The sequence below is a fragment of the Liolophura sinensis genome, chromosome 12, assembly GCF_032854445.1.
Source record: "Liolophura sinensis isolate JHLJ2023 chromosome 12, CUHK_Ljap_v2, whole genome shotgun sequence".
Classification (NCBI taxonomy): domain Eukaryota; kingdom Metazoa; phylum Mollusca; class Polyplacophora; order Chitonida; family Chitonidae; genus Liolophura; species Liolophura sinensis.
The window spans coordinates 3,079,236-3,099,873 of record NC_088306.1 but is presented as its reverse complement, the minus strand read 5'-3'; the positions used below and the strand labels follow the sequence as shown (position 1 = coordinate 3,099,873).

The window sequence follows — 20,638 nt, the reverse complement described above, 5'->3', positions numbered from 1 at the left end:
GTCGGTGCGCTGGTCTTACTCTCTATGCTGTACGTCTATCACACTGTCATCGGTGCTCTGGTTTCACTCTCTATGCTGTACATATATCACACTGTCATCGCTGCTCTGGTTTTACTCTGTATATGTTGAGGGTCTATCACACTGTAGTCGCTGCTTTGGTTTTACTCTCTACGCTGTACGTCTGTCACTCTGTCATCGCAGCTCTGGTTTTACTCTCTACGCTGTACGTCTATCACTCTGTCATCGCTGCTCTGGTTTTACTCTCTACGCTGTACGTCTATCACTCTGTCATCGCTGCTCTGGTTTTACTCTCTACGCTGTACGTCAATCACTCTGTCATCGCAGCTCTGGTTTTACTCTCTATGCTGTACATCTCTCACACTGTCGTCTGTGCCCTGGTCTTACTCCCTATGCTGTACGTCTATCACACTGTCGTCGCTGCTCTGGTCTTACTCCCTATGCTGTACGTCTATCACACTGTCGTCGGTGCCCTGGTCTTACTCCCTATGCTGTACGTCTATCACACTGTCGTGGCAGCTCTGGTTTTACTCTCTATGCTGTACGTCTTCCACACTGTCGTCGCTGCTCTGGTCTTACTCCCTATGCTGTACGTCTATCACACTGTCGTCGCAGCTTTGGTTTTACTCTCTATGCTGTACGTCTTCCACACTGTCGTCGCTGCTCAGGCCTTACTCTTTATGCTGTACGGCTTTAATTATTTTATTACTTTCTTGGATTGTATGGAAAATTGGTTTGAAAATTACACTTGATTAATGACCCGGAACGTTCATTATGGTCGATGGCTTGTATACTAATGTCTGTTTCGAAGCTTTCATTTCAATTTAGAAAAAAGAGCGTAGTTAATTCTCTTCGTACTGAGTCATATAAATCTCACTGCTAAACCAATGTGAAGAGTATCTACAGTGACGTGTTGCTAACCAGACGATCTTTGCCCGCTACAAAACTAACTGGGCTGCAATAAGGCCACCAAAGATGGCCCATATTACGCGCAATTATTTCACGCGTTTATTTTTGTCAATTTCGTTTTATCTCAAGTTGTTTTTCTCGGAGGCGAGTAAAAAGTTTAATAAAGTTGAGCAAAGTGCTGGAGAGCTCAACCACACGCCACATGGCATCGATAAAGAAATATAAGGTTTCGTCTGTAACTTCTAAATTTATATCACTAGGCGCGAAACTTGACGGAAATGTGTGACGTGGAAAGCCGCCATTAATAAGAAAAGCCAGAGACAGGCTCCGAGAAAATACCAATAAAAACAGATTATGTCAGACCTCGTACAGGTTCATTTTACGATTACAGATACGAGATGTAACTGTCGGTCATGAGGAAGTGTTACATAGATAGTAGTATACAGTTTTAAGTGTCTTCATGACGCCTTAAATAAACCACAGAAAGATACGAGATGTCATTGCGGGCGGTGAGCGAATCTAAAATGAATTCTTTGATTAAATGTCTTCGTCAGGCTTTATAACAGCAACAGAACAAATACGAGATCCAATTATTGGCGACGACGAAATGTTAAACAGATAACAGTATACATTTTATACAGACGTTGTACTGATTACGAAACAGATGCAAGATGAGAGAATGCGAAATATATCCTCGTATATATTTTATAAATGTCTTCATCGTACGTTATTTCAACCATATAGAACAGACATTAGACGTAATTCTCAAGATACATATTATGAATGTCTCCATCAGACGTTAGACAATCACAGAACAGATGCGATATTTAATTACCGGCGTTGAGGAAATGTTGAAAAGGTAATCATTTTATAAATGGCTTCACCACGTGTTATACAGGTCTTGCAGCCCGTCAATCCTTCAACGCTGAGACAAGTACTCTGGTATGAATAGCCTGGAATACTTAGCTTGCGTTTAACGTATATCAACTGACGAAATACATGTTTCATTCTGTATGTGCTAGCCCTGATTGACCTTAGACCTTCACTGACCTTCGACCACCACACACTTTTCTATCGGTATCTTTTAGTGTGGTGTTTAGAAACTGGAATGGATGACATGCATGCAGGTTTAAAAGATCAGTTTTGATAATTCTTATGTAAATGCCGAATGAATTATATCATAACTTTGTGGACAAAACTGTAATTGTAGCCAAAAAAAAAACGTATTCCCACAGTCCATTTAACGATTTTATGTATACACAATTGGTTCTTAAATGGTCTTTTTCATAGTTGTGCCATACCCCTGCATTAGGCAATGTATGTGCGGAACTGTAGACAAAAGCATGCTATATTTTGCAACAGGTGCACAAATTTTCTTTAAACAAATGTGGCACTCCATTAAAAAGATTTCATATCTGTCACACAGTGTAAATAGCATAACCCTGGACTTCAACAGAGTGGTGTCATTGGCGAGAGGCTCATGTGGTTATTGTGAGACGCGAACACGCTAACCGCTCGGTCACTGATATTTTGGGCTGATACAACGTCGGTCGGGTTTGTGGGATGTGTGAGTGTCCACTGGGTATAAACTACAGCCCTTCTCCCGGCATATAATGAGCACAATTACTTATAAACAAAACCTGACTCGCCAGAGTTGGATTCGAGTCTGTAACCTAAGTGGTCAGGTGCAATGTGCTGAGATGGGAACACCGCTTTAGTCCATTTGCTAAGCGAGGGGAACAAATGTAGAAGGCTTTAACTGAAATGGGTCTAGCGATTACCAATTCCATTGTCGTCCCATTTTCGATCGTCGTATTGTATGCGAATGTTGAATCTCATGCATTTTGTCCACACAACTTTACTCTTGTGTACATATCCAGGTGTAAGCCTAAGAGGCAATAAGATCATAGTAACGCCATATTACCATTATAAATTACTGATAATGTCTTGCTGTTGTCCCAGTTGGTGTCATTCAGGACGCATTCTTGTTGTATTAGCCAAATTCCTGTTGTATTGAATTGAAATCGTCCACTTATGTTGCATGGACAAAATTAGGTTTCCACTGATAGAGTTGACAAATCAGCCATTAACTAAACACTACTCGTGACCACAAGGTTCGAACGGGTTCGAACTGCAAATTTTAACAGTGAAATTGTAGATTCATCCAGTTTTATTTCTACTTGAGACATTGATAACAAGGGCTGATGAAGTTATTGGGGGGAATTTGCGCTTGCCTTCACACGTGGAGAAGTTTACCACTATATTACCAACGAACAGTGGTTTACTCCGGGCATTCCAGTTTCTTCCACGCATAAGGTTTACCGCCAGCTTATATGTGAAAGCTTCTCATCCAGTATGGCGTTAAGCAGAAATGAAACCAGTGAACAAACCAATCAATATTGGATACGCTTACGAATGAATATAGTGCGTCTGTACACGTGGTAATTTGTGTCAAACAAACGCATTACTTCTCAGTTTCTTTAGTTTGAACCTAGGCATACCATGCGACTGCCGGTTTAAGGATCGCTTATACTTTCACGTGTAGTTCTACAATGTCCCTGAATGACTTTGTAAACACTGCAGACACAATAGCATCAAAGGTTTCCTGGAGAACGTCGTCTGCTGATGTATTCTCGTAACTAATTAGCTTTTTCTGCTTTTAGTGATAAAAAAAGCTGTGTTGAAATGTGTAGATTTGGCACGGTGAGTAAGTCAGCTGGAAGGCACATGGTCGATTCTTAACTTACTACGCATGCGTGATATATCGCACACTTACCGAGGGCGTCAAATCTGTCAGATTTACGACGCAGCGCAGAACTGAAAGAAAACAGAGATAAAATTCGGAGAGCGATATTTTGTTACCCTCGCTCATAAGTGTCGACAACGTATGGAATATATGGCTGTCGAACGCTGAAAAACCCGACAATTTGAGCCGCGAACTGCGCTGATATTCGGCAACACCTTTTTGTGTATGATCATAAAATCCGTGCATTTAGTGACAGGGTCAGTGTTTACGAGGCGCGAAATGAAGACGGCAAAGTCTCTGAAGGTGCCAACGAGAGCCAGAAAGAGGAAAAGTTAGAACCCCATGGGAAAAAGTTTTATCTCGTACTGGGTAACCTATAGCTACAGCTGAAGACTGCTTGGGGTGGTTTGGAGGGGGTACCATGCAATTAAGACCTTTTCAGTAGTTACAGAAGTTATTACATAATACGTAAACCAGTTATGTGCGGGGTGGTTTTCGTACTAAGGAAAGGCTCCAACCAGCAAACTACACCGTTCCATCTGCCTATGGCTTTTTTCGTTTGAAGTGTGCAAAAATCCCGATGTGATTCAGCGGTGATGAAATCGAATCGTTTCAGAAATAGTACATACAAAATATCAAAACCCCAATTAAGGCGATCACGCTCAGCCCCTATGTTTATCGTGTTTCCAGAGTTTTACTTCTGGGAGGGAATCAAATATATATGTATTCGTTGATTTATGGCCTGTGTTCCCAATCAAATTATGAAACCATTAAGAAGATAATAACTACTTTAAATTTAAAGGATATGTAAACCAACTTCTCAAAAAGTGAGATATTGAAATTATACGATTTATCGATGCATGTGGACTCCAATAAGCCAAAAAAACAATGTAATTATTCTATGTAGCTTAGATGATCACGTTTTTAAATGTCTTAAGGAATCAACAGTATATAAGACACTTCCGGTAACTCCCAAATCAAATTTCAGACTATTTCGTGGATAATTTCCACGTCGAATTCAAATATATAGGTATCCTTTATATATAGGTATTCTTTATATAAAGGTATCCTTTATAACCTGTCATACAAGCACGGTGTATGAAATAAACTTGGATGCTTATGCAGCCCTAGACGAGGGTTAAGCGGAAAAGACATGAGCAGGACACAGATCTCCAGAGATCCTGTACTATCTATCCATCTTTGCCAACAAAAATGCTATATACCCACCCTAATACCCGATATCCTGTCATTGTACATCAGTTAGGGGTTCATGTAAATGTTTAATACGCTCCATACAACCACGCCTTAAGCAGAGTTAGGTAAATGCAGCTTCCAGGTGATCAATTCCATGGACAGAGGAATCACCGACATTTGGAAAGTGATTTGACGTACAGATATATGCACACCATATTGATGGGAGTCAGATTGTCGTCAGCTAATATTAGACATCGCAAACAGCCACAAGAACGTCAAGTAGTGAGAGGACGTGAATCTACCAATTCCCTCCCCAAAGCCGGCTTTGACCCCGCCCGCGCATGGTTTGTCCAAGCGAATGAAAGACGATTACATCTAACATCAGAATTTGGTGTAAATAGTAATTTATTACTATAACCCAAAACGTACAGCATAAAGAGTAAGACCAGAGGATCGACGACAGCGTGACAGACGTGCAGCATAAAGAGTAAAACGAGAGCAGCGACAACAGTGTGATAGACGTGCAGCATAAAGAGTAAAACGAGAGCAGCGACATGTCTATCGCACTGTTGTCGCTGCTCTGGTTTGATAGACTGCACATCTGTTGTGATAGACGTGCAGCATAAAGACTAAAACCAGAGCAGCAACAACAGTGTGATAGACGTGTAGCATAAAGAGTAAAACCGGAGCAGCGACAACAGTGTGATAGACGAGTAAAACTAGAGCAGCGACAACAGTGGGAGACGTGCAGCATAAAGAGTAAAACCGGAGCAGCGACAAGAGTGTGATTGACGTGCAACATAAAGAGTAAAACCAGAGCAGCGACGACAGTGTGGTAGACGTACGGCATAGAGTAAGGCCAGAGGAGCGACGGCAGTGTGATAGCTGCCTGATGGTCACATGTAACTGGTGAAACACGGTCTCTTGCCATTTTACCTCAATCAGCGCTTTACTCTAACTGCTCATGTAAATTCATAAATAGTAGAAATTTACTCGCCCCCTCGCACCATGGCTTAAGCTGAACTAGGTAAAAAAATATATGCAGTGATGTTAATCGCAACTTATTAGACCTCACTGCTCTAAAACTACTCATATCGCTTTATTGTCATCACATTTAATATACAAAGGCATTAAAGCAATACAAAGGGGCAAAACCTCGGAGTTTAGTATACCAGTAGAACCCTGGTTTATGCAGGCGTACAATATAAAGCCACACTATTTTCAACGATAAGTTTTCTTGTTTTCTGAAATGTTCGTGGTATACACCAGATAATGCAATACGTCTCACTAGGTCCAGAATTCCAACAGGTGTATCCATTACTTGTCCACGATTTGTTTCTTTCCAACTACTGCTATGTGCGTAAAAATAATGCGACAATTCTTGACGGGGAATGCCTCAGAAATGCTTTATGTTAAGTGTACTGTATACGAATCATTTGCCTAATTTCACAGCCCTTTGGCTGGTGTCCTTTCAAGTTATCCGGAAATGTCCAAAATGTGTGCAAAATGGGGTATAATAGTCGCGGTCATAAAACGAATGGATGATTGGAGTTCCTGACTGCAAACGTACCGAAAAAAAGGCATGTCAAAGTTTCTGAAATCTATCCACTTTTGTATTTCTTTGTCTCGAATAACTCCCCTCGCTTTGGGTGGGCTGTCTACTTGTACCGTCTTTACTATCCAGACCGTTTAAATTCCCTTCCCCCGTGGGTTTGTAACAGCTATCGTGTAACTATCGCTCTGACTGCTTGTCGGCTCACCTCGCTAACCTTAGGCATAACACTACGTGATTGAGGCCTACCACGCAATCCGGTGACAATAGCGTCATTCTGCCCCGAACAAAAAACCCTCATCGAGAAGGCGTTCGTCTCACCTATGTTCTACTCTTCTTAAGCACACCGAATCAATTAACACGTCTTCAAAGCCAGTTGTAATCCAAAGGCTGGCAAATAGCATAGGGCGTTCGACAACTTGTTCTTGTTAGGTTGAGGAACGCCATCTTGGATTGGGGACGTATGAAGATAAGGGAGATTTAGAAACAAGACATTCCCAAGGTCTTACGTGATTTCAGTAATTGACATTTAGCGTCTTGTGTACAAGGCTATTAGCAGTCTGTCAGCGAGATGCTGGAGAATGAATGAATGATATAATAAAAGAAATGCCAAATAGATGTACGTGATAACATAAGAAAGTAATTAAGGTGGTTGAAAGAATGAATGAAAGAATTGAAGAATGCTCACGTGAAGAGATCGTGCGCTGGAAGAAAACAAGGAATAAACCTCATCTTAACCGACTTCGTTAAATGTCCTTTTTTGGCATTTGACGCAGTTTAGCTATTAGTGGTTTGTCGTCGATCTGTGACAAATGGTCTTATCTTTGAATGAATAAATGATTGATTGAAGAACCTCGGTGACAAACTCGAGTTGGGGCTTACCAGTAAATATGTGCTATGGATGAACTAGGAATGTGAATCAAGGAAACTATAAAAGAGTGATGCTTGAATGAATGAATGAATGAATGAATGAATGAATTAACCAATGAATAAAGTATGGGCTCACCAGTAAGTACTCATTGGGGATCAACCAATGGGGGACTCAAGGAAACTATGAATGGGTGATGCGTAAATGAACGAATGAATGAATGTAAGGATCGATGAATGAATGAATGTAAGGATCGATGAATGAATGAATGTAAGGATCGATGAATGAATGAATGTAAGGATCGATGAATGAATGTAAGGATCGATGAATGAATGAATGTAAGGATCGATGAATGAATGAATGTATGGATCGATGAATGGATACATTTATGGACCAATGAATGTATGGACTAATGAATGAATGAATGAACGGACGGACCCACGGGCGGACGGACGGACGAATGAATGAATGAATGAGAAATTTTTTCTTCTCACGTAACTGATCAAGGCGTTATCTCTTGCACTCTCAGTGAATATTGAGAACTTCAGCATTGGCCTGCTCTATATTTGCTCTCTTCGATACCCTAGTCTGTTTCGACTTTTCACTGCACATGCTGACAGCTATGTGGCTTACAACCGGCTGAGACTTTAATGGTATCAACTGACGTTTTATTTTCAGCATTAGGATATTCTCTAGGAATGGATCAGCTCTACAGCTAAGCGACGGTAACAATCGATTTATTCACGTCTGTATCTAAACAATCCCTAGCTTGTGTAAGTCTTCGATACCTGACACGTCTTAAGAGACTGGTGTCACAACGAAGGTTGAGTTGCTGCGACATGACCCCGTGTACTCGGAGAAACACAGAGCTGTAGACAAAACACCTGACACCAGGTGGGACACAATACACGACCAGTATATTGCATATAGCCCAAAGCTTAGCTGTTGTTTTGATATCTCTATTTGCTGTTCGTGGCGAACAATTGCCAACACACTTAAGCCTATTACATTGACAATAGGCTGTGGTGTTTGCCCTGATACACTGATACCCAAAGACAGTATATTAGGCCCTATATTCCTATACAAGACAACGTCCCCTCCGTATACAATTTGAGCCAAATTATGCACATGAATATGCTCTGGACTTTTTGCGTGTGCATTTTCTCAAATTTTTGACATTCAAACTCCTTCATCCAACACATTTCATAATACTTATTTATTTATTTGATTTTACGTAATACTGAAGAATATTTCACTTACACGATGGCGGCCAGCATGCTGATGGTAGGAAGCCGGTCATTTTATAATGCGGTTGCAAATAAGCACACTGGCTTTGCTTTTAGTGCGACTATGTAACATAATGTTGCTTTTTTTTTCTTTGTTTTTTAATTGAAATGACAGACACATGAAAACAACACAGCATATTTCATTCACGTGTTTATAACTTTGCTGGAAGCTGGCAGAAGCAATTGCTCTGATATTGGCTTGGCCGTATCTCTATAAACCCATTGTTTGATTACCGCCTGGATGCGTATTTTCCCATACAGCTTTACAATGTCATTTTCCGCATGGTTAAAAACCGTTGGTACTGTGGTATAATCGTATTGTCATGATGACCTAGGCAATTCTTTTATCATTATAATAACAGCTCTATAAATCTGGTGTAGCTTTGATGGCGTGGCTATTACGTAGGGTTATTTCATTGTGGTTTGCTATATGTGACTGTCAACCTCTTGTAGCTTTGAAGTCACTGACATTATATGCGATTATTTCGTTCTGGTTTATTTATGGTTATTGCAGCTAATCTGACTGTCAGTGGTTCTTAGGGCATTTGTTGATTTATTTGTCAGGAAAACAAAAGCCCTATTACTCTGATGGACAATATCTGTTACCATCACGATCTTTGGCAATTTTGTGCGTCTAATTTTATATAGCATTGGTATAGGATGATACATAGTATTCTTACATTTGGCCTATAGTTGAATATAATGACGGTCACCAAGTTTGTGCAAAGTCACACAGTCTTTCAATTTGAAAGTTACCAGTGTCATTTACTGATCAGTATTCCGTTTGCTTGGCTTGTATAACAGTACTTTGGTATGGAAACACATCACTTTTGTCATCCTGTCTGCCAGCCTCTTCCTACTGGTTTAGAGGTCGCCATTCACAATCTCCTCAAACCTTCTTAACACTTGTTGAAATACATTTGAGTAACAGAAAAAGTTTAGATCTTTTACTCTGACATTTGAAGATAGAACCATTCGTTCGATTTGTGGTTGGAGTCTCAACCTGGTTACACAGCCACAAAAAAGTAATGTTGGTCAACACTATTGTGTACACATTATTGTGTATACATTATTGTGTATACATTTATGTGTATACCTCCAAACCAAAATGTACACCATTCCTACCCTACACCAATAAGTAGTGTGTAGTGTATAGTGTCTACACCTAAAACAGTGTTACCATACATAGAAAATAGCCTTACATGCATCAAAAAGTAGTGCAGACTAATGCAAAAGTCGCCTTTTTATTCGAGCGTCAACCAGGTATACGTATATAGGGGCTCAATCCCGATTACGGTCATATTTGAATTTCTAAGTCTGCTACTTTACTTGTGGTCCATTGACTTGGTACTCATCACATCAAAGAAGGGATTAGGTGGCTCGGTTTTGTTTTTAGTGTTTTGTTAATGGCGTTTTGTTAATAATGTTTTCATTTACTCTGTCAAAACTGAAATCTTATTCGTACATTACGCATGTCATAATATTTTGACATCGGCGGAGGAAGGAAAGCGTCCTTTAAACTGATTAGAAATTTGTTTGGGCGCTATTTAATGTAAAATTAACGCTTTGAGTATTATGTGATATTTTATTATTGCATTATAAACATTAAAAAAATCTTGTAATCCAAGAAAATGTTATAACCTGCAAGCGAACCTTATATCATTTCGAAATGTTTGTGATCACAGTTTATACCATATAACATGTTGCATAGTTTTTGACGCAGAGAAAATGTTGAGATGTTAACATTTGCGTTTAAAAAGAGTAGCGTTCCTTTGCCAGAGATGCCCGAGATGCCATTGACACAAACTCCGTGTCATTGGTCAGGCCTAAGATTTCAAAATTTACATTTTGTGTTTTTTCCTCTTTTTTGACGCTCCGGAAAGTACAGGCCTAGTTGTGGTCGAACGCCTGTTCCAGTGAGGCAGCATAAGTTGGCATGGCGACAGGAATGCTGTACCAGTTCTGAAGACACCGTCGTGATATGACCGAAATAAAGTGATGTTAAGTCTCTCAAACAAACAACGCAGTTTTGTTAAACCTGATTCAAACAAACAGACGTAAAAAGATCAGAAAATGCCGATAGACTTTTCTGAAGATAAACTTGAAGATGACAGCGATCTTGTCAGTTATACAGGCTGACATGATTATGTCGTCTTTTGACATCGGTTGGTTCGTCATCTACGTCAACTCATCCCTTACGATTTTCACATTTTCCTTTTTCTTCTCCTACAATTACTGCTATTTAATGGAGACAAATGGATCCATACTCAGTATACATGCCTACATGTCAGCGTGGAAGAGGTTGTAAAGTTTGATCTGAGGTTTTTTGTTTATGTGGTTTGATTTAAAACTTGTCAAAGTTTCTTTTCACAGAACAAACCAAATTTGTTGAGGCTCTTGCAACTTGGAATCCGATGCGATAAATTATACATTTTCCCTTTTGATAAAAAATACTACGTTTCTTCACTGGATCTGTCTATTTCTTTTAACATGTTTGTTTTTGTTGCCCATTTATCGATGTTATATTGTAGACTGCGTAACTGGTGACATTCATTTTATTTGCGGTGTTTCGTTAAGTGTGTGTATTGTGCGTTGCCCTGTAATAACCTTTTTCGGAGCAATTTACCGCCATTATCAGGTTGTCCGCTATTACCAGGTTTACCGCAGTTATCAGTTTTACCTCCTCACCAGGTTTACCGCCATTATCAGGTTTACCGCCTTTTTCAGGTTTACCGCAGTTATCAGGTTTACCGCAATTATCAGGTTTACCGCCATTATTATATGTTATAAGGTTTACTGCCATTATCAATATTACTAACCTTATCAGTTTTACCTCCTCACCAGGTTTACTGCCATTATCAGATTTACCGCCATTATCCGGTTTACCGCCTTTATCAGGTTTACTTCCATTACCAGGTTTGCCGCCATGACTAGGTTTACCGCCTTTATCGGGTTTATCTCCATTACCAGGTTTACTGCCATTAACAGTCAGGAAATCCAGGTTTACATCCATTCTCAGGTTTACCGCCATTACCAGGTTTACTGCCATTAGCAGTCAGGAAAATAAGGTTTACATCCATTACCAGGTTTTCCGCCATTACCAGGGTTACTGCCATTAACAGTCAGGAAATCCAGGTTTACAGCCATTACCAGGTTTACTGCCATTACCAGGTTTACTGCCATTACCAGTCAGGAAATAAGTGGTAAACTAAGCAATATGATATGTTAGTAACCAACAACGAGCAATGCGATGTCTCATTTACCTTTGCAATCCATGAGCAATGTTATATGTCAGCTACCTAAGCAACCCATGAATAATGTGATACCTTAGTCACCTGTGCAGTTCATGACGAGTGTAATATCTTAGTTACCTTTGCAATCCATGAGTAATGTGTTACCTTAGCTACCTTCATCCATGAGCAATGCGACAGTTACATTTGCAATCCGTGTGCAGTGTGTTATCTTAGTTACCTTTGCAATCCATGAACAAGGTGATATGTCAGTTACCTGTATGCAGTGTGACATCTTAGTCCAATTTTGCCGTCCAAGAGCATTGCGTTATATTCGCCCATATTGGCTATACATATCCACCGGGATATCTTGCTTTATGTTTGCTATCCGGAAGCTATGTGCTGTCTTACGTGGTGTAGCCTAACTTCAGCTATAAGTAATACGTTATCTTTGTTCATGTTTACTATTCTAAATCTATTCTTGATCTAAGTTCAAATTATCATATCGTAATTATCGTTTTAGTTTATCTCTCTTGCTTTAAAGTGTCCAATAAATGCCATTAGTTTTTTGGTTTTGAACATTATAATAAAGTAAATTGGGAACGATCAAAAGGTAAAACAAAATGGAATTCCTGAATCTGACTTCATGCTAGAATGCCTTCCGCTGTTATAACGTAATGATGTGTCATAGTCTTTACATACATGATATTCCGTTGGTCCAATACAATCTTTATTTATTTATTTATTTGATTGGTGTTTTACGCCGTACTCAAGAATATTTCACTTATACGACGGCGGCCAGCATTATGGTGGGTGGAAACCGGGCACAGCCCGGGGGAAACCCACGACCATCCGCAGGTTGCTGGAAGACCTTCCCACTTACGGCCGGAGAGGAAGCCAGCATGAGCTGGACTTGAACTCACAGCGACCGCATTGGTGAGAGGCTCCTGGGTCATTACGCTGCGCTAGCGCGCTAACCGACTGAGCCACGGAGGCCCCTAATACAATCTTTATGTTGAAAGAATAGAATATATGTGCTAAATTTAACACAATAATTTGTTGTTATGACAAGGATTGGGGAAATTTCTGCCACTTATTCTGATTTACAGATAATGTTGCAGGTCGACAAACAGGCTTATATATTTGCATATGATATCTGACACATTCTCATGTACGTTCATACTTTTCCTCTCTTTTTCTCCAGGTACGCGGGAACAAGCGTATGTGTACGCAGTGTCGTCTGCTTCTCTCGTGCACGCCGTTGCGCGCGCATGCAGTATTGGAGTGACGACAAAGTGTAGCTGCGGTGCGTTACCAAACAGCCCGCCAGATGGAGACTTCAAATGGGGAGGTTGTGGAGATGACGTGCAATTCGGCCTTTTATTCAGCGATATATTTACAGAGGCACCGATGACCAAAAAGGGCAAACGGAAAACAGGCAAAAAGGCTGCCATCAACAGACACAATAATAACGCAGGCCGACGGGTAAGTTTGAATCTGGTTAGGGGTGCGGGGGGGAGGTGGAGGGGGTTGTTACTTGACTTATCAACCAGGATACAATTTTTCAAACCTGTCCCAACGTTACAAACCTGTCCCAATGTTACAAACCTGTCCCAACGTTACGTCAAAAGCGTTGATCACAGTGACGCATCTCTTTACTGTAGGTCCATGTTGTAGAAGTTACGCCAGGCACAAACTGCAGGCCTCAAGGGGCTGTTTTACAAAGCTGTCGCAACGCTACGCCAAGTGCAGTTACGTCAGGCGCAAATAGCGACTGTAAAAGAGGTTTTCATTCTTCCCAAGACCAGTGCATGCTGTTAAAAACATCTTTAAATACTTTTGGCTGATGTATCCCAAGCTCCATAGGCCTAAAGCACGAACACAATTGGGGCGGCTGCAATTCTAGATACGATGTCATGAACCCTAGCTAATTTTAACTGTACCAAGTGAGTGAATTTATACTAGTTATAAACCATAATTCTAACAAAGACAATACGTTAGACAGAGTGCATGCGTGAAGAGTCCCAGGCATCGTAATTCTCTAAATCTGTATCATTTATAAAATGGGTTTACTGAAATTAAGATAAAATCTGATGAAACCCGTTCTTACCACCAAGAGATCGCAAATCGAATGAATACAGACATTCTAGTATATTCGTTCAAAAAGTTAAATGCGGTAAACTGTAAGACATTATCCTTTTGCATTGGCGCGCGCGCGCGTGTGTGTGTGTAAAGGACGTTGCCTTGTAAATCAGTCACCAAGAGAAAACTTAAATCTTGTCAAGACAAAGTGATCATGGTTTTCCGTGGTAACACAGAGCACTGTTACGCAGGGTTATATGTCCTAGATGAGTAATTTACGAGGATCAGTTCATCACAAACACAAAAAAGCCAAAGAACACAAGTTGTTATTCTTTCCTAACTCTTTTGTAAAGATGAAGGCTTCTCGACCTATTTTTTAAGGTCACGAGTCACTGATTTATGAAGCTTTGCTGGCGTGTTTTGGACAGGTGCGGTATAAATCAAGGGTATCTTGGAAGAGACTACGACGTGTATGAGAAGGAAGGAAAGATATGTGAATTTCTAAGAAGAAAAAAATGTGATGCATCCGCCCATAACTTGGCATATGCAACTATTATCATTGTTTTTGTGCTGTGAAATACGAAGAGATTCGAGATGATATCGAAGCATTTCTATAAGCCCAATTTGCCTTTCTGCAATACCCAAAGACCATATACTACAGAATAGGGACCAGAAGACTTTGTACAATGGCGTTACGTAATAAGCAGTTTTAACGAAAGGAATAGTTCCGCAAAATCTCGTACTGTCTCACGTTATACGTGGCGTCCAGTTGACAGTCCCTCTAGTCTGATTTCCTGACGTCTTGTGCGTGCTTTGAAAGTGCCTATGGCGGAACCTATTGGTGCCACATGGCGTCAGGGAAAGGTGACCAACAAAGCAGTCCTCTCGACAACAGCGAAAAAGTCCAGAATACAAAAACAGCAAACATGTAACTTGTGTAAACTGATTGGCTTTCTGCGTCACCACATGCGCACAGAAGTCTTCCTGCTCACTCTTTCATAAACTAACAAACGTATGTAAACCAATCAACTAATCAAAGCTCGATTACGCCATCAGTTTTGAAAAGCCGAGTATTATCGGTGAATTTGAATTTCTTGTTTTGTTTTTTTTAATGATTCCGCTACCTGACTGTCTGCTGGTAACGCGATTCAGATGCGACTCTACGAGAATACACTGTGAACACAAAGCCACTGATGAATGGTTGATAACGGAATAGTACTTCCTGTACAAGATACTATTATCATTACTATTCTGTTGAAATTTGCCTTGACTTTAAAAGCTGAAGAACAAGTAGAAGTTTCATGTTTTGCGTTGGTGCATTTTATATTGCATCCATTGCTCATGATGTCTTATTGTGTTTTTCTTTAATTGGTTTTCTCTCCTTGTGAGATAAGGAGATAGATTTCGCTGTTTGTTTCACTTGTGATTTTATGTGTTGTCTTGGGCGATACAGCCTTGTCAGGGCATGTAAGTCATGTATCTGTAATAACTCTACTGTTACTTCTCCTTTACGTCGTCGCTAACAGCCTCATCAGGGCCTGTGACAAGTGTCATGTCGTCTCCGGATGATGTTCTGTAAAATAACTCTGCTGTTACTTTCTCCTTTATGTCGTCAGTAACAGCCTCATCAGGGCTTGTGTCAAGTGTCATGGCGCCTCCGGGTGATGTGCTGTACTGTGCAGTACCTTTCCTGTTACTTTCTCTTCCAGGTCGTCGCCAACAGCCTCATCAGGGCCTGTGACAAGTGTCATGGCGAGACCCCGGGTGACGTGCTGTACTGTTTAATACCTTTCCTGTTACTTTCTCTTCCAGGTCGTCGCCAACAGCCTGACAACGGCCTGCAAGTGTCATGGCGTCTCCGGGTCCTGTTCCATAAAGACCTGCTGGAGAGCTCTTCCGGATTTCGACAAAATCGGCGCCACTCTGAAAAAACAGTACGCCGTGGCGGTGGAAGTGGCTTATCGTCGGGTTAACAAAGTCAAGCAGTTCATACCGCTGAATCCGCAGATCAGGAACATCCGCGGCGACGAACTACTTTACTACACGAAATCACCCGATTACTGCAACCCAGACAAGAAGACAGGCTCAGTGGGTACAACCGGCAGGTGAGTCCGTGACCGGAATTTCAGCAATGTTAGGAATGTAGGAACAACCGTGCCTAGCTTTGACCTCTTGTTTGGAATTAGCATTGCCACACAAAGCTGAAATGGATCCTGCCAGAGAGCTGAATTACCTCACCGGGACGTGTTGTTTTGTCATAAAGATAAAAACTGACGCAGCGTGGCAGGAATTACACAAGTATCTTCATCAGGTCACGGCTACAATGCTATGGGGCCTACTAAAAGTTTAAATCTGGCAATCCGAATTCGGACTGGATTGGGACTTCTCGAGCCATTCGTGGTCAAAAGATCGTAACTTGCTTATCTCAAACTTGCTCCGCTGACAATTTAATTACTACCATGTGGGTAACATAGTTCTCTGATTCTAATGCTGGTTCGCAACCAGATAGAGACACTCAAAAGTGGTTTTTCTCAATGGGAATTCAAAATGTAAATGTTTATGCACATCCAAATATATATTTAAACATAAAGGACTGAAGATATAAAACAAAACGCTAAGAGAGTAAAACCAGAGCAGCGATGACAGTGTGATAATTGACAACTGATCGCCGGTAACTGGTGAAATATGGTTTATAAAGGTTGAACATGGTCATTGTCATATGCACAGCGTCTTTACGATGTTTCATTTCTCTCCTACAGATTCTGTGACATAGAGAGCAAAGGTTCAGGCGGCTGTCTGTCAATGTGCTGTGGGCGGGGCTACACCAGTTTCACCATGGAGATCATAGAACGTTGTGAATGCAAGTACTATTGGTGTTGTTACGTTAAATGTAAGGAGTGTCCGAAAACGTTACATCTCAACCAGTGCAGATAGAAACTGATTGACAGCAAAATCAGCGTATCAGGAGAGAGAGTGCTGAGATAGTACCACCTGACCGTCGAGCCTCGGTTTGGAAACGCCGGCCATGCAATTATATTGGAACGTTTTGTATGCGAGGGTGTCACGTGATAAAACGCATCCTTGACTACGCGTCACAGCATGGTGTAGAAAAAGAGGAAGAGTGCGCGAGATTGATGACGTAGTTCATACTCTTATGTGATACTGTGGAGGATGTGGGGGTATTGTATAAATTAGGCAAATGACTGTGACGTCATAGCCCCGAATTATTTAAGCAATAATTTGTAAAACATCTTTATTTTCTTCTTCTGGAAACATGAATTGGAAATTGTTCGGGTGACCTTCCAGTACGTCGAAAACTATATATCATATGCAGCAAAATGTGCCTACAGAAAGACACAAAGAGCAGACACGTTGTATGGGGGTGCCATCTTGGACGCGGACTAGTTTATTGTCCTCAACGTGAGGACTACTTCAGAGAAAACCCCTTCCAATTTGGAAAAAAGTGAAACTTTAAGACTAATGCTACAAAGATGGAGGGAGCTTCCTGGAATTGGTGGAAGAAGTTGGCAATTGTTTTACCGCTCATCTGACTCAGCCAGGATAATCTAACACTGAACTGCATGTAAAGCAATGGCGTCGCACCGTGTGGATTAGTAGTCTGTCACAGCATTGCTTGTTCCCGGCGGAAGAGGGCTAGAAACCTCCATCTACAGGATGAGTTCTGATTGATCGATTTAGCATGAGAATTGAACGTGCTGTAGCGATCAAAGGTTTATTTACAGTGCGTTTAGCAAAACTACGGTCTCAGCACGTCGGGTTTTTGTCGCGTCCGAATTTGCCTAATTCTGAACGTGAAGCTTAGTGTGGATTCTACTGGAGGTTCCTTCAGCGACCATCGATTTGATACCGATGTACAGAGCATCGAAACTGGTTCCGGCCAAGTGCCTGTACTCTAGGAATAACTCTGGTCATTGGAGTTTTCCTTCTCTAATCATATGGCCATGACAAATCACAACTGACCTCTTTCTCAACTGGACACTGATCACAGCTGATTTTGCTCACGAACTGAGTCATATCACTGTATATACTTAAGCCCACCGGTTTGCATCTCCGTGAAGATACCTGTTTGTACCTTCAGAGAGAATCTGTCGAAATGTCCTACTTCTCTTAGAATAACACATTTACTGCTTTGAACGATGTACATTTTATGGTGTCTTTCTTGTTAATTTTTTTTTTACATTTAATTATTATCATTTTGAAAAGAAAGGAGGATATTTTGTGCAAATATTTTTAGTGTTCATCCCTCGATGGATAAGCCATAAACTATAGCATGATATCAACATACACATGCTGAATACATTAAGGGAAAAGCCAGTGCATTTATTTCTTTCAACATGGCGAACTGGCACCTGGGATTTGCCAATGGATATAGCAATATTCTGAAACAAACATATTACGTGGCAGCAATTCCGGACAAATGGACTTCTGGACTCAAGGGAAAAGTGTTTAAGAAGAACCCTCTTCTTAAGTCAATGGACTGTATTTATCGTTGCATTTATGAGACATTCATGGCAAAAAAATGGCCTGCAAAAATACGATGAGAAAAGAAAAGCGAAACTATGCATCACAGCACATATTTATACTGGAACAATGCTGTGTCTGTTAATTTCGTGTGGTCTTACATGTCTGCGTATTGACAACCTCCCAGCCAATTGTGTACATATAATGTATAGAATACTCTGTCAGAGTGTATTTATGTTACAAATCCTTAAGCCTTAGACTAAACTCTCATAGAAACCCCTGCGTCATGACAAACCTTTCACTGTATTAGCGCAGCTCAGCTCTCTCCGCTGTGAAGTATATGTATACGCATTTGGCTTCGTTAAACCTTTGGAATATTTCCATTGTGTGAGAAATGGAAAATATTTCCAGTGTGTGAATAGTGGAACATTTCCAGTGTGTGATCAACATAAAAATCCAGCATAACCTTGCTTGGGCTTTGTCATTTTGCTTTATTTGATAACAGAATTTGTTTTTTTTTTTTCAGCTATATTGATTGTGACGAAATTTCTGGTTATTTGATTTTTAAATGAGTGTTTTCTGGGTATTAGCGTAGTTTACGAACATTCACTGCCATTTTGAGCGGTGTTGAAGATACATGTAAGATTTGTGTCAACGGCTCTTGGTGCAAAACTAGTTGAAAAACAGAAGCAGTATGAAGTTACACTACAATATAATTATTTCTCACAATGTTTGGTATTTAGTTAATTAAATCTATATTCGAAATCGTCGAAGTTATAGCCTTTAGATTTACAGCCTTTCTTGATGGTTAAGTGAGGAATCGGTTTACCATCATGAGGCAATCTTACAATGTCACATTTTCTTAATTGGAAACAATTCTACTTCTTTCTACTACGATTTCTGTCAATCGTAATGAGATTAGAATAAAATGACCAGGAATTCTGGGTTTGTTCAACACTTGTTCATCAACAGTTCCCACGCTTTGATGATCGCCCCCTTACTGATGTCTGTTCTCTTTTTCCAATTTGTTGATATATGCATATAATGATGAAATCTTGGAGCTTTTCTGTCTTATTGGAAATAGATGTAAAATATAGGAGAAGTAAAGCTTTTGGTACCGTTTGATTTCCATTGCATGCTTTGTGTCTTGATTTTATATTAATCAACAGACGCACATTTACAATAATTACGACATTCCACAAAAACTTGATGTCGTCGTGCATTCAGACCCTTCGTTAAGTGAATGACCCTTATTAAAATATAACATCACAGATTTAGAACAACAACGTCTGATTTATTTGTTTGCAACATTTCCAATATCGTTGTAAAGCAAGTGAAGGTACAACCAAATTCTTAACTTGTCACATGCTCGACAACGAGTTGAGAATAGACATCGAAACGAACTAGCAAACAAATAAGTCAGATGCCATTATCCGTATACTACATGTGTATTATTCTGTGATGATACTTTGTCAAGTTTTAAAAGGGTCTTAGAGAATTTGAAAGATTTTTTTTTTTTTGATTGGTGTTTTACGCCGTACTCAAGAATATTTCACTTATACGACAGCGGCCAGCATTATGGTGGGTAGAAACCGGGCACAGCCCAGGGGAAACCCACGACCATCCGCAGGTTGCTGGAAGACCTTCCCACTTACGGCCGGAGAGGAAGCCAGCATGAGCTGGACTTGAACTCACAGCGATCGCATTGGTGAGAGGCTCCTGGGTCATTACGCTGCGCTAGCGCGCTAACCGACTGAGCCACGGAGGCCCCAGAATTCGAAAGACGTGATGTGAAATAAATTAACCGCCTGATCCACAGACAGATTGACTGAAAGTCAGAATGACTCTACCTGTTGCAGCAGAGAAGGTTTAAATAGGCAATGTAAAATAGTATGAAACGGAAATAGAATTTTTTTTTTTTTTTGGATTGGTATTTTACCCCACACTTAAGAATATTTCACCTATATCACGGCGGCCCAGTTTTATATGGAAAAGAGGACAGAGCCTGGGAGAAACCCACGACCTCCCACAAGTTGCTGACAGACCTTTCCACGTACGTCTGGAAAGGAAACCATCATGAGCCTGACTTGTACTCGCAGCGACGGCATTGGTGAGAGGCACCCAGGTCATTGCATCGTGTTGGCACGCTAACCACTTGGCCACGGAGTCCTTAGGAAAACGAAAGCTACCAGCATAGGTTACACCACATAGTTCTGCTCGTGTTGACAACAAGCAGTCGATGATGCTCGAGTGTCAACTCGCACAGCCTGA

At 40.7% G+C, this 20,638-nt stretch overlaps 1 protein-coding gene across 1 annotated transcript in view; it reads left to right on the top strand.

The window, feature by feature from the left end:
• LOC135479215 (protein Wnt-11b-2-like) overlaps positions 1 to 19,481 on the top strand; it is a 59,197-nt gene extending 39,716 nt beyond the window's left edge. Inside the window, exons 3-5 of the mRNA XM_064759007.1 lie at positions 13,008 to 13,288; positions 15,698 to 15,990; positions 16,645 to 19,481. Of these exons, the coding sequence (XP_064615077.1) occupies positions 13,008 to 13,288; positions 15,698 to 15,990; positions 16,645 to 16,819 (749 nt within the window). The 3' untranslated portion in view covers positions 16,820 to 19,481. The remainder of the gene's footprint in view (positions 1 to 13,007; positions 13,289 to 15,697; positions 15,991 to 16,644) is intronic.
• The last annotated feature ends 1,157 nt before the right edge of the window (positions 19,482 to 20,638 follow it).